Here is a 14,132-nt window from a genome sequence, read left to right on the forward strand (position 1 = left end):
TTGCTCCCTCATATCTGTTCCTGTACATTTCATAAGGGGCCTCTAAAACCTATGTATCATGTTAGTCTTCTGTGTCTATTTCTGTCTTTCTGTCTCCACACATAAACTGGACGTCTCTTGAGGGCCATATCCCCAGTACTTAGCAGAGGGCCTGGCATTTAATGGGCATTCAGTACGTGTTGATTGAATTATTTTTCACTTTTTCTTTTTCTGTGTTTTCTGCATATTTTGTAATGACCCTGCTTATGCTCATAATGGAAGAAAAAAACAGTAATTCATTCATCCATTTATTTTTAAGGAGGTGACTGGCCTAATTCAAAGGTTCTCAAACCTGGCAGTGCATCAGAATCACCAGGAAAGCTTATTAAAATGCAAATTCCCACATCCCTAGACAGGCTTCCTGAATCCCAATGTCTAGGGCAAGGACCTGAATCAGTATTGTTAACAAGCCACTTGGTTATCGTGATGCTTAGCCATGTGTGGGACTCCTTGACCTAAGTACCTCTAAGGTGCTTTCAGCTTAGAGTCTTTCTCCTTCTTGGAGCGGCCTCCTGTCCCTTGCTACCCCTGCCATGAGAGGCTTCACCATGAGGGCATTGTGGAGCAACAGGCCAGACAACAGAGAATAGCTGTAATAGCTGCATTTATTGAGCATCTGTTGTGTGCCAAGGACTGCTTGTTTTATCTGTACAACAATACTCTAAGATCAGTTTCATTATCTCCATTTTACAGACGAGGAAACAGAGGCAAAGAAAAGTTGTATCTTGCCCAAGGTTAAGTAACAAGAATGCAGTGGAGCTCATATTTGAATTCAGTTCTGTCAGGCTTCAAAGCGCAGGAACCAGAACCTCCCTTACTGCCCGTTCTCTGCCTCCCACTGAAGGTATCCCAGCAGGGCCAGGTGCAGCCCTGCTGTGTGCAGATATGCCAGGTGGGGTGGGTGGGCCCTGGAGCCCCTGCCCTCTGTGCAGACGTGTGGGATTAGCATGCTTGGGCAGCCATGCGCCACAGAAGTGGGGACTCCTGCTCACCAAATGTGCTCTGACACCCACCCACCTGTTTACTGGGTGCAGTGAAGCAGCGGAATTCAATTTGCGGCAGTGACCTAAGAGGGGCTATTTTTAGTAAGAAAGTAGGTCAGGGGCTGCAGCGGTGCTGCCTGAGAAATGAGCATCCTCCCCTCTCACCGGGAGGCTTGTTCATTTCTCACGCAGACGGTGTGGAGGTGCAGAAGGCAGACCCAACATCCTCACATGACTGCAGTCATAATCGTCACTGTGGAGCCACTTGGGGGAAACACACATACATCAAAGACACAGAGGTTCTTGTCTGGGTTTGCCTAGGTCCTGGCCCCAGTCTTCCTCAAGAGATTAGAATCCCTTCAGGGAACATCTCGAACATGATAGGAGGCTCATGTATTGTGCTCCTGCTACGATTTTGGGTTGGGTATGCATTATCTCATTTAATCCTTGCAAATACCTCTGCAAAGTAGATATTATTATCCCCATTTTGCAGATGTGGAAACTGAGTCACAGGGAAATTGAGACTTATGCAAGAGCACACAGCTCATGTGTAGTGGAGCCAGATTTTGAATCCTGTGTGAGACTTCAAAGCTGATAACCGGATGACCAGTTCATCAAACCATGCTGGAGGTGATTTTTTAAAATTACCACTCTACCTCTGCCCCATTTTGCTTGGTACTTCAGAGAAAGCAGTAGAGATGGCTTTCTCCAGCTGGACTTATCTGAGTCAGACAACCTACTCCTTCCAGGACAGGAAAGGGTACGCAGATGTCTTCCCCAGAGAAGAGAAAGTACGTTTCTACATACTACTGCCCAATCATTGAAGCCAGTAGTCGCCAAAAACAAACCAACCACTTGATTTCCCTGGGCCTGGAGTGTCTCAAAATGCTCTGTCCCACTGGCTCTGCCACATCTTAACTGCAGACCTGTGGCAAATTGCAGGGCACTCATTGGCGATGCACAGGCGGACACAAGCTTGTTAACAGAATGCAGTAACTGACACATCGTGATTCATTATGCACAGCACGGAGGACTATAGCAGAAGCCCACTGTGTGGCCGATGGCTGCTGGCACCACCAGCCTTGAGAATTTGTTCCTGGCTCTGTTCTGGCTCTCCAGCTGGAAAGCACCATACCTTCAGGGCCAGAAGCAGTCTGAGGCTCCCGCCGTATCCTCCCTCCCTCCCTCCCTCCCTCCCTCCAGGCAAGGAGTGAGGATATTTCCCCTGTCCCCAGGCTGCATAATCTCTGAGGGGGGTTATTTGTTCACTCACTTATTCAACATATATTTTTGAAAATGTGCCAGGCATGTCACAGAGAACGAAACAGACAGTTCCTGCCCTCACAGAACTTACAGTCCCTCTCTGGGCCTCAGTTTACTTATCATCAAATGGGTAGGGAAGAGAAAAGTGGATTGCTCAATCTCTTCTAGCTCTAAGATTTCAGAATCTATGATTCTGGATTATAGTGTCAATCTTAGTCATTTGTATCCAATGCCAAAGGGAAAAAAATGAAAATCTAGAATTTCAGAAGCAGATGGGAACCACGGACATAAGCTAGTTCAATTTCTTCACTTACAGATGAGAAAAATGAGGCCACAAGAAGAGCGTGACTTACCCAGTGGCAGAGCCAGGCTAGGGTGGCCAGTGCCCGCTGAGCCCAAGCCTCACCTCCAGCCTTCCAGAGGCTGCCTCCTCTCTCAGCACACTGATGACCCCCTCGCGGAACCCTTTCTACATCTGGCTTCTCTAACGCTGAACTTTCCTGAGTCTCTCCTACCTACATCGCCAACCCCTGCTTCTGGGCTCCCTTACCAGCCTCAGAGCCTGCGGCCTGGGAGTGGAAGAGGAAGGATTAGCTGTGCCTCAGAGGTAGCTAACCTGATAGCTGAGCCTCAGAAGGTGAATAGAATTGGATTCATTATACCAAGACCTCCAAACAGATGGCCGAGAAGGAGTGGAAACAGAGCAGGTAGAGTTTGCTCTGAGCTCTCAAACAAGCAGATACAGACAAACCACAGTGAGCCTAGAAGGGAAGGGGAGCCAGTGGCGGTGGCCAGGGAGCAGTTGCGCCGTGAGCTCACAGAAGCCGCGCAGAGGGGCCGGCCTCCCCTCGTGCCGCAAAGCCCCTCTGTACCTCTGCCCTTTGCCTGTGTCCTCCATTTAGCCCGTGGAAAGAATCTCAAGCGGGGAGGAAGAGAGGATCTTTCTGATGATCTAGTGGGGCGAGGGGATTGAGTTCACAGCAGAGAGGTCAGCACTGGGAGGCACAGCACTTTTTCAGTGACCAGAACGTCACTCCGGGTGGGGAAGATGCTGTGGGTAGACAAGGCTGTAGCCAGCTCCTAAAGTGCCTGTTTGTCTGTGGCTTTCCCCTTCTCTCCATCACAGTCTGGGAACCAGTACCTTGAAGCACTTGATTAATTAATAAGTTTTCTGCACTATAATGATCCCCTAGGTTGGAGGTGCTCACAGGTAGGAGGGTAGGTCAAATGTAGGTCAGAGGCGAGCAGAGGATGAGAATACTGTTCTTGATTATGAAAACCTATATCCATTTTGTGTTTCCATGTATAATTTTAGTCTCTTAAATTGATCTGTATTATTTTCCACACTTTACTTTTGTAGAACATAATTTTCCAGTAGGCATGTAACATCATTCTCAAAGAACTACCTAATGCATGTACATAAACTATGCCATATGTGCACTTATAAATGTATATATCATGCTTAAAAATAAATCATTCTGAATTTTTGAAAAATGACTTCAAGTCACTTGGCTGTGAGGTGGAAACATAAGTCTGAAGCATTGACTCTTGTGTGTCCTTGGGCTGCTCACTTTCCCTTTCTGCCCCCTCTGCTCTCATACCTACAGAGCGAAAGGGTTGGATCAGTGTGGTTTTGCTCACCTGGCCTGTGAACCAGTTCTGTCGAATCACTTGAGATGATTGTTAAATGAACAGATTACTGGGCCCAATTTCAGATCTGTAGAATTGGGAACTGAGTACTTGCAAATTTTTAGTTCTAACAATCCTCCAGGTGACTCCAGCTCATGCAGCCAGGTTTGGAATAGTTATCTTCCAAGAACCCCACTGGTTCTGTTTTAGAATCCTCTGCCTTCTCTTTCTTGCTCAGTTTTCCTGATTTTCTCTAATCCTTTTTTTCCCTAGAGAGCTCCCCTCACTAGACTGTGAACTTCTCAGGAGCAGGGCCACATCTTGCCCACCTCTGTATCCCTGGAATCCAGTACAAAGCCTGGCACACAGGAAGTGCTTAGTAAGCAGAAGGAGGGAATGAATGGGCTTTCGTGGCTTCGCTACCATTTGTGCACATCCAAGTAGTTTCCATAATTTTTCCTGTAGACTCAGTCATTGTATATCTTCTGATATGATAAAATGAAAAAAAAACAGATTTTGGAAACTAACAAAAATGGATGTGAATCTCAGTTCTACCTCTTCTTGTATAGTAATTTATTCCAAGTCATTTAATCTCTTTAAACTGCAGATTCCTTGATTGTATAATAAGGATAATAGCACCTGTTGCTCAAGGTTGTTGTGAGGATTAACTTACTACATGAGCATATGCATGTAAAAGTGCTTGACATTAAGTAGGAACTCAGAGACTTTAGCTGCTTTCTTCCTTTACATGGAAGAAACTCATAAGACTCAGAAGAATGGATCATCCCCAAGCCAGCCACTGAGGATGAAATATGGTCTTTTATCATCCCCTGGCTTCCCGGGACCCTGAGGCTCTGACTGAGGTCCAGGCCTTGCTCAGTCCTGAGCACATCAGAATTCGGACTTAGAATCTCCTGACTCCAAATGCAGTGTATTCTCTCTATTACTCTGCTACAGGGAAATAGAAAAAGAAGTAGCAAAAGAAATTCAAGGAACTATTATAGGTTTGGGTTCCCCATGCAGGCCTGATGTCTGGGCTTGCAGTGAGAAACCCAGGTTCATTTAGAGGGGTTAGTTTCCAGGGTCAAAGATCTTTGGGTTGGTTTTGTTAGCACATCAGCTCCCCTCTCCACACACTCTGGGCTGGAACTGCCACAGCATGCTGCTTTCCATAAAAGTCTTTTCTTTTTGGCCGTGCCCCTCAGCTTGCAGGATGTTAGTTCCCCGACTAGGGATCGAACCCGTGCCCTCAGCAGTGAAAGCACAAAGTCCTAACCATTGGACCTCCAGGGAACTCCCCTTAAAAGTCTTTTTCAAACCAAGTCCAGCTGTTTTATCCCCCAAAGGGCAGCCAGATTCGTTGTCCTCTGGGAAAAATGGAAAATGGTTATCCCTCCCCACGATGCCTCCAGCACCACAATAACAACAACAGCCGCCCTTTCCCAAGTGCCTCCTGTGCTGAATCTTCCCTGTGCTGACATCACTGTGAGTAGGTATTATTAGCTCCATTTTACAGGGGAGTAGGTTGTCATTAAGACCGTAGACTTCAGAGTTAGACTGAGGTTCAAGTCCTGGCCCTACCATGTTCTAGCCAACCCTCTCTGAGTCTCAGTTTCTTTATCAGCAAAATAGGATTAGTAATGTATACCTCATAGTACTATAAGGACTGTGTGAATACCACATGTGTGGTACTTCACATAGTGCCTAACACATGGTAAGGAAATCCTCCATCAATGTTAACTGTGGTGATGATGACCCATGACAGTGATGGTGACAATGCCATGATCTCTTGTTCTATAGAAGATAGGCCATCATAGTAGATACTAGAAGGATGAGGAGAGATGGCAAAAAAAACCAGTAGTTCCTAAGACAAACTCAAGAGAACCTCAGGAATGGTGTTGGAAAGGAACATGGTGTTATTGGTTGGAATAAATTAAGGGAAGAGCCGTGTTTTACTTATTCATTTAGTGTATTTTTATTGACTACCTACTATGTGTCAGGCCTTGTGCTAAAAGCTGGAGATACAGTAATGATACAACAGATATGATCTCTGCCTTCAGGGAGCTTACAGTCTCATGGGGGAATCAGACACTATTAAAATATTTACACTAGGATAATTATTAAAATAATTATAAAATTACAAACTAGGATAAATGCTATGAGATAAAGGGACAGGTTGCCATGAAAGTATATAACAGGGGTCCTGACCTACTTCAGGTGATCAGGCATAGTTTTACTGAGGAAGTAACACTGAGATGAGATTTGAAGGATCAGTAGGAGTTTATTAGGTGAGGGAGTGAGTGAAGTAGAGAAAAACTTCCTAAGCATATGGACCAGTATGGCCCCTAAGGTGAGAGGTAGCTTAGTGCTTTCAGAGAACTGAGAAGGTCAGTGTGACTTCAGTACAGAGAGTGGCAAAGAGTGTGAGACTGGAGAGGGAGATCAGGGCCTTGCTGAGGAGTTTTTTCCTCCTTATTCTATGATCATGGGGACCATTGAAGGATTTAGAACAGAGGTTATTATACATGTGTGTTGCACATGTGGGGAGTGATATGACCAACTTGGTATTTATAAGAGGTCTTTTTGGCAGTGGTGTTGAGAATGGGTGGGAGGGTACAAAAGTCACCGTTGGGAAACCAGGTAAGAGGAAGCTTTGCATTAGTCCCCCCCCCGCCCAAAATAACGCTGGATTGGGCTGAGTAGTGACATCAGAGGTGAGGAGGGAGAAGGGGTTTGAGATATTTAGGAGGTAAAATTGGCAGGACTTGATGATGGACCTATGAAGAAAGAGGAAGTAGGAAGGACAGCTCCCAGGTTTCTGGATATACAAATGAATTATGGCCCTGCCATTCTAAGCTTAACCAAACAAACAAACAAACAAAAAAGCTGAAAAAGATAAGACCAGATTTGGGTAGAAAGATCTTGATCTGCTTTTGAACACATTGCGTTTGAGGTGCCTTTTAGACATCCAGATGTAGGTGATCCATGCCTGGGGCTACCATGGTAGGACATAATAACCTTAGAATGCCTTTGGGCGCTCTGACCCAGATCCAGGCTCTCTGGGGGTCAGGCTTGTTTAGTCTAGTTGGTCTGAGGACTCATGATTTGCTTCTCACCCTTCGTGGTTCTGTTTCCTTACCAGAATATCCTGAAAAGGGGTGTCAAGAGAGAATTCAGCCCAAGGGAGGGGTACAAACAGTCTGGGGAGAGAGTCAGCTTCCCCAGGGGAAACAATTCAGATATTGATACATATTGTCTTAGGTGTTTATTTCCCCAAATCGGTGGTTGAGATATTTGTGTTTGATGTGTGTGCATTTCTTTATTCATTTATTAATTAAAATATTTTCTATTAATATCTATCTACAATGTGGCAGGCACAATGCCAAGTCAGAAAGGACCCCTGGTTCTTTGGGAAGTGTCATCCCCAGAACCTTTCTGGCATTGCTGTTCTTGTGATCAGAAAGAAACCACATAGGATGCTGCCCTTTTTCTGAATACTAAATCTCCAGGATGCTGACTGCTGACTTTTATCAAGGGGCCATGTCCTTGACTTCAGAGAGTTGGTTCGTCAGGGGCTCCCTCTGCAGCTGAGACTCCCACATCTGTCTCTGGACTTCCTCTCTTTCGCAGAGTCTCCCTAGACAGGATCTGCATCAATGCCAGTTCTTTACTGTGAAAGGGGCACAGCTGGGCAGCCTGAGCTCCAACCCCCCATGCCCACGCCTGGGCCACATGTTCCTATTTGTTGTCCGCGAGCATCTTTCTGTGTCCAGGTGATGGTGAGAGAAGTGGCAGTGCAGGCTTTGTGTCCTCGTCTGAAATGGCCGAGGAAGTGGGACTGGGGGGCAGAGGGGGGAGAGCAGAGGAGTGACTCATTCAGCCCTGGCACCACGTGATAGGATCTGCGAATACCCATGTGCAACAGATACATTCTGTAAGAACATTTGCCTTGTGAAAATCTAAACTCATGAGCCACATGAATTCGGGACAGTGATTACCATCATGAAAGGGAGCACAGTGTCCTTTCAAAAATCCTCTAGTATACTTAACATGCAGTGCAGTGAGGGAGGGGAAACACTATGCCAATTTAGGCACTTGGGGGAAGTTGACATTCCCTATGTCAGGGGAACAAAGAACTTTGTACAACTGGAGTGGATGGTGAGCCCCTGTTTAGGGGAGATGTTCCTGCAGAGGGTGACCATATGTCAGGAGGGACAGAGAGACTCCTTCCCAGGGTGGGATGGTAGACTGAGAATTGCATCTCTAAGCTTCTGTGATTCTTGGCTTTGCTTTTCATCTTGAAAAGTAAGTCTGCCTTAGGCAAGTCTGCCAAGGATGGAAGTGTCCTTGAAGTCAGAAGGACCTTGGCTAAATCCCAGCTCCGCCTTTCCTAACTGTGTGACTTGGGCGAGTTGCTTACTGAACCTCCTTCTCCTGGTCTGCAAAACCAGGTCCATAATACTTCGCAAAGTGTGTGTACAAGGGTCAAATGAGTTAAGCCTAGCAGCCAGCACCCCAGGATATAAGACAGGGGAAAGCTTTGCGGAGCCCCTAATCAGCAGATCAGCTGTCAGCGCTGGTGTGTGCGCACGGCCTGGGTCTGCACACTCTGGTCAGAGAGAACATTCGTTGCTCCCCAGAGCACAATGCAGGGCATGTGCCAGCTCTCTGGCAGCCTGGGGCTGGGACACACTGTCCTATTTCTGCCTGAGGAGACGTGGGCTTAGCAAGCAGTTAGCCCACCTGGCTTAAGTTTCCCCAGAGAACTCAGTCCTCATTACAGAGAAATCCTTTCAGGTTCCAAGGGTGGCATGTTGCTGCAATCTGACCCCTGTAAGAATTCTGGCTATGTCCCCTTCTCATGCCAGCTCTTTCCTAAAGCTGATTTTGTGAGGAGTTATTTTCCTAATGTGTTGGATAAAATCCTGATGCATGTTTCTGATGGTGTCTTAGGAGGTTCACACTGTTTTTATTTTCCAGGGGAGCATTAACGAGTTATGGACTAGCCTTTGGATGGAGCTAGCACAGTCACTGTCAACTCAAGGCCATTTGCTGCCTGCAAAATTCTTGGTACCCCAGGCATGGCTCTGGCTTCATTGTCACCATCTAGCACACGTGAATCATGCCATCCCGAAGACACTTGTCCCGGTTCAGGGTGCCTATCACAGTCATCACAGTTTCCGTCTGCACATACAATGCAGATTCATATTCATTCGTTATTTTCTCCTCCAACATCCCTGCAGGCTCTGTAGGGTAGAGTTCTTGGCCCCTTTATTCAGATTAAGAGAATATGGCTCTTGCAAGGTAATTTGTCTGACGTCACGCAGCTGATTATTGGCAGAGCTGTTTTTCAAATCCTGGTCTTTTTAAGGGGCAGCCTGACAGAGTGAAACACCATCCAGCATTTGCATCTCATCTATGACATTCATGAGCTTTGTGACCTTGCACATACTAGTCATTAGTATTATAAATGGTTATCAACATTAGTGGTAACAGTGAAGTTTCCAAAGCATCCAGCATGGTGACAGGTGCTCTACACCTTACCTCATTGCATTCTCCCACTGGACATTAGAGATGGGTTTTATTATTATCTGTTTTACAGATAAGCATCCTGAAATTCAGAGAGCTAGAGTAACTTGTCTGAGCCTCAGTTTCTCTATAAAATAAGGATATTAATACCTCCCTGGGAGGGTGATTACGAGGACTGAATGAATGTGTGTAAACTGCGTAGCACAGGGCCTACAATGGATGAGGCACTCAATGAATGCTTCCTTCCTTTCTCTAGTTCCCCCTCTGACTCCTAATCCAGTGGTCTTTCCATTGCATCCCATTTAATCCATTTAGAAGCTGAGGTCATGCTGAAGTCCTTTCATAGCTTTGTCTCTCACTCTCTTCCCACCCCCCAGAGGCCACTTCAAGTCTCTGATCTGAGCTGTCTGTCAGATACCGCCTCTTTAGTCTTCTGCCAGTTCAGGAAGCACCATCTTTTCCTGGCATGCTGCTCCACACCCCTGACATTTGCCCCAGGGCTATATGTGCTGGAACCCTAAAGCCTGCCCTGGCCTCTCCAGCTGCAGGACACTCCCCTTTCCCGACTTTCTTTAAGGCAAACTCAGGTGGTTTTCTTTATTTTGGCATCTTGCCTGAAACCTTCATGTTGTTATGTTGTGTTTCATGAGGGCTGGCACAAGGCAGCGACCTGGAACCCAGGTCTCCTGACTTCCAGCATCATGTTCTACAGCTTATTATTTAATGTTTAAGAAGCATATGCAGTAGGTCATGGGCAAAAATAGGAGCCCTGTCTTTGGGGATCCTCAGAAATGTATTTCTTTGGCTCTCAATAAGTGTTTATTTAGCACCCGCTCTCAGCCGGGCCCTGGGTGTGGCAGTGAAGGAAGCACGCGGGTCTGTCTTTCACGCAGCTTTCCCAGAGTTCACATTCTAGGGTGGGAGGTAGAGAATAAAAACGTGAAATAAGTTGGAAAGATAATTTGAGATTTTAAGTTTCATGAAAGAAATTAATTGGGCTGTGGGATAGAGAGTACCTGGCAGGTGTTTTGTGCACTGTGGTTAGGTAGGGTGGTCAGGGAAGGACTCCTTGAAGAGCTGCCATTTTGAGCTGAGATCTTCAAGGAAAAGCTGGGGCAGGAGGATTCCAGGCTGAGGGAGCAGCGAGAACAAAGACCCAGGGGTGGAAAGGGCTTGGCTGTTCTAGGAGTGAAATGGAGATCTGGACGACTGGGACACAGCATGCCAGAGGGAGGAGGGAGGAGGGAAGATGGAGAAGGTCAGGAGCTAGAGGATGTTGGGTCCCGGAGGCCAGAGAGTTTGCGTTTCTAGATCTAGTGGGAAGCCACTGAAGGGCTTTAAGCAGAGGAGTGATGCAATCTGAAAGAAAGCTAAGTGGAGAATGGATTGTAAAATGTGAACGAGGAAGCAGAGATACCAGTTAGCAGGCTGTTACAATAGCCCAGGAGAGTTGACAGTGGCCTGGACTGGGTTATGACAGTGGAGACAGAAGCACATCAGTTTGTGATTATGTTGAAGTTAGGACAGCAGGGCTTGGTGAAGGATTAGATGAAATAATCCATTCTGCTCAATCTATTCAGTACCATTTAGCATAAATCAAAGTGATCCCTAGTTTCAGTTCCTAAACTGGGGGTTGAGGGGGACGACAGACATCTGGCGGTGGGTAGACTGGAGAGGTGACGGACCTGACTGCCAGGTTGTACCTCTGCAAGTTTGAGAGACCAGAGACAGAGGCTAGTCCTTGCATCTCTGAAAGACAGCTTGGAGGAGTGAAAAGGGGAGATTTTTCAAAGAATTCATTCGCTCAGCAGTCCTATAGCAAGTGCCTTATCCGTGGCTGGTGTTCTGCCGGTGGTGAGTAAGATAGGGCTCTGCTCTTCAGCACCTCCCTTCTCTTGGGGGAGATAGAAATGTAAACAGACAAATCTCAGTGAGTCGGGATAATGACAAAGGGATGAAAAAGGGGATGTGGGAACATGAAGGAGAGGACTTTTCATAGGGGAAGTAAGGGAAGGCCTCACAGAGAAATCGGGCATCAAAGGGGTTAGGAGGAAGAACATTCCAGAAAAGGGAATAGCATTTGCAAAGGCCAGAATCCTGAAAGACGGCGGTATATTCAAGAAACAGAAAACAGCTGAGTGTGGCTGGGGTTTAGAGTGTATGGTGGGGAGGAACAGGCTGGTATTTAAGGTTGCTGACTGCTCTGCCAAGTGCCTTGTGTGCCATATTGAGTGTATTGGACTTGATCCTTTACACATCCAGGGACCAATGGAGGTCTTAAAACCAGGGTCTAGATAATGGAAAGCACATAGCTGCCCCATACCTGCTGCGTCTGGATGCAGCCTCAGGAGTGTTCTTACCACAGCTCTCCAGGCAGTCACTTCCCGTCAACCAGAATTGGCAGGGGATGAGGCCTATTTGCCATTCCCGCAAGAAGATGAGTCTGTGGAGGAGTTTAAAGAGAGAAGTGTTCTAGGACCGAAAACTACCTTTTATAGTTATCTCTTCAGCCACAAGTATAAATTACCTACATTGTGTAAGACCTGGAGGACAGTCAGAGAGAACCCAGCGTCCCTGCTGTTGACGGGAGAGTGGCTATTGGGCCAACAGAAGAAATAACGATCTAGCCTGAAGGAACATATTTTTGAGTGTGGCCATGGTTGTATGAACTCCAAGGGGGCAGTGCTGAGGCAGAAAGTACCAGGCTTTCAAGGAACTCTGGTCCACTAGCCCTTGAATGGATGCACTTGACCTGTAGGGAAGTGCAGTATTTTAATAAATGCAAGGCCTTCTTGTCCAACTGACATTGGTCTCTTTCCCCAGGAAGCTCTTTTGAAAAGACCATGTAGCTCCTTTGAAGAAGGTAAAATATCCTGGGCTGAGAAACCAGGAAATAACCATTAGTCTAAGAGTTCAATGGTGGCCGTGATTGTCCTTGCCAGTTCCATATCCCTGGCACCCAGAACGGGACCTGGCACACAGTGTGTGCTTGGTGATGTTTGTTGAGTAAATTAACTAGGAGAAGAAAATAACCAACCAACCAACCAACCAAACATCCAACCTGGCTTCTAATCCCAGCTCTTGAATTTCATTTCTGTTAACTATACAATGACCTGGTTGGTCCCTATGGCCCTTCACATTCTGCTGTCCTAGGATTCGAAGTTGATGAATAGAATGGTTTAGAGCAAGCCAAGTCATCACTCATATTTCTGATATGCCTCAAATTTAATCAGAATAAAACATCAAAATGAAGCAACACTTTACAACATCTCAGATATGCCTTCTAAAAACAGAACCTGCGTCTGTCTCTGAGTTGTGAAGAAAATGTATTAGGTTATATTAAACAGCAAGATTGTCCTTTTTGTAGGAAAGAAAATGAATTAAATCTTGTCTTCCTGACTGGGGATTTTAATTGGGATTTGAGTCAATTTGATCTAAATTTGAGCATCCATCCAGAAAACATTTATTGACATCTGCTATGAGCAGGGCTTTGTGCTAGGCATGTGGGAGAGAGGAAGATGAACAAGACACAAGATGTACAAGAGCCTTCTAGGCAGAAACTGACAGTCTAGTCATCAAGATAAAACATATACACACTTGACTGTGACCCCAGGTAGACTGAGAATCAACGGGGACTGGACTAGGGGAGATCAGAAGAGGAGACCCCTTCAAGCACATCATACAGGCAGGAAGTCTACCTCTTAACACACCACGTAGGGCTCAGAATTCACCGAGCCACCGTGGCCATGAGGATGTGCTCAGGGGCTGCCCAGAGCTCCTGGTTATTAGCCTACAGCCACCAAGTCGAGCTCCTCAGCACAAGCTGTTGTTGGCAGGGAAAATCACCTCAGGCATTCAGCCATTGGCCTTTATGAGCAATGGGTACACTGCGCCGCCAAGCTCAGTGGCCCTTTTTTATGACTCACATCCTTGGGGCCAATTCAAAGAAAAAGTTGTTCACTGCAGCAGGAATTCATATTTTTTCTTTTGCCCATGTTACCCTTTCTGCCTCGGCTCCCACTGAAATTCAAAATCTAACTAAAACGGGAGCATGTGCTTTCTGACATTCATTCAACAATCATTTGTCAAAACCTTCTCTGGGCAGGGCCCTGTGCTAAGTGGTAGGAGACTTATGCAGGCCCTGCCCTCAGGGAGCTGACAAAAGGCTGCAAGGACCAGGCCCAGGGAGAACTGTGATACCAGCTGTGAGAGGGGGCAGATGAAGTGCTCGCAGTCAGAGGGGAAAGAGTTTGCTTTTAGGCTTTGAAAAGGGAAAACCTAAAAGAGATCCATGGGATTTGGACCTCAAAAAATGTAGGGATCATACATATTGAAATAGATGTAGTAGGTTTTCTAAGATAAAATAATGACAAAAGCATTGAGGGAGCAAAAAATTTCCAGGCATGTTTAGGAAACTGGGAATACTTCAGTTTGACTATAACAAAAGGAACATAAAGGAGAATAATGCTTTTTAAAAAAAAAAGTTGGGGCCTGAGTCAGTTTAGGCTGCTATAACAGGGTACCGTAGACTGAGTGACTTAGACCACAAACATTTATTTCTTACAGTTCTGGAGGCTGGAAGTTCAAGATCAGGGTGACAGCATGGTCAGGTTCTTGGTGAAAACCCTCCTTCTAGTTCACAAATGGCCTTCTTGCTGTGTCCTCACATGGTAGAGAGCAGAGAGAGAG

General features: G+C 46.2%; 1 protein-coding gene across 5 annotated transcripts in view; it reads left to right on the top strand.

Annotated features, from left to right (window-relative positions):
• SERGEF (secretion regulating guanine nucleotide exchange factor) overlaps nucleotides 1–14,132 on the top strand; it is a 218,041-nt gene that overhangs the window by 156,479 nt on the left and 47,430 nt on the right. The window contains exon 12 of one of the 5 annotated variants that reach the window (XM_027115260.1): nucleotides 2,602–5,082. The exons of 3 other annotated variants lie outside the window; for them this stretch is intronic. In XM_027115260.1, the coding sequence (XP_026971061.1) occupies nucleotides 2,602–2,633 (32 nt within the window). In that variant the 3' untranslated portion in view covers nucleotides 2,634–5,082. Of the gene's footprint in view, nucleotides 1–2,601; nucleotides 5,083–14,132 lie in introns of those variants that run through there. One more of the 5 variants, XM_027115261.1, reaches the window with a different exon arrangement.

The sequence above is a fragment of the Aethalodelphis obliquidens genome, unplaced genomic scaffold (assembly GCF_003676395.1).
Source record: "Aethalodelphis obliquidens isolate GAN/ISIS:26980383/991018 unplaced genomic scaffold, ASM367639v1 scaffold14, whole genome shotgun sequence".
Taxonomy (NCBI): domain Eukaryota; kingdom Metazoa; phylum Chordata; class Mammalia; order Artiodactyla; family Delphinidae; genus Aethalodelphis; species Aethalodelphis obliquidens.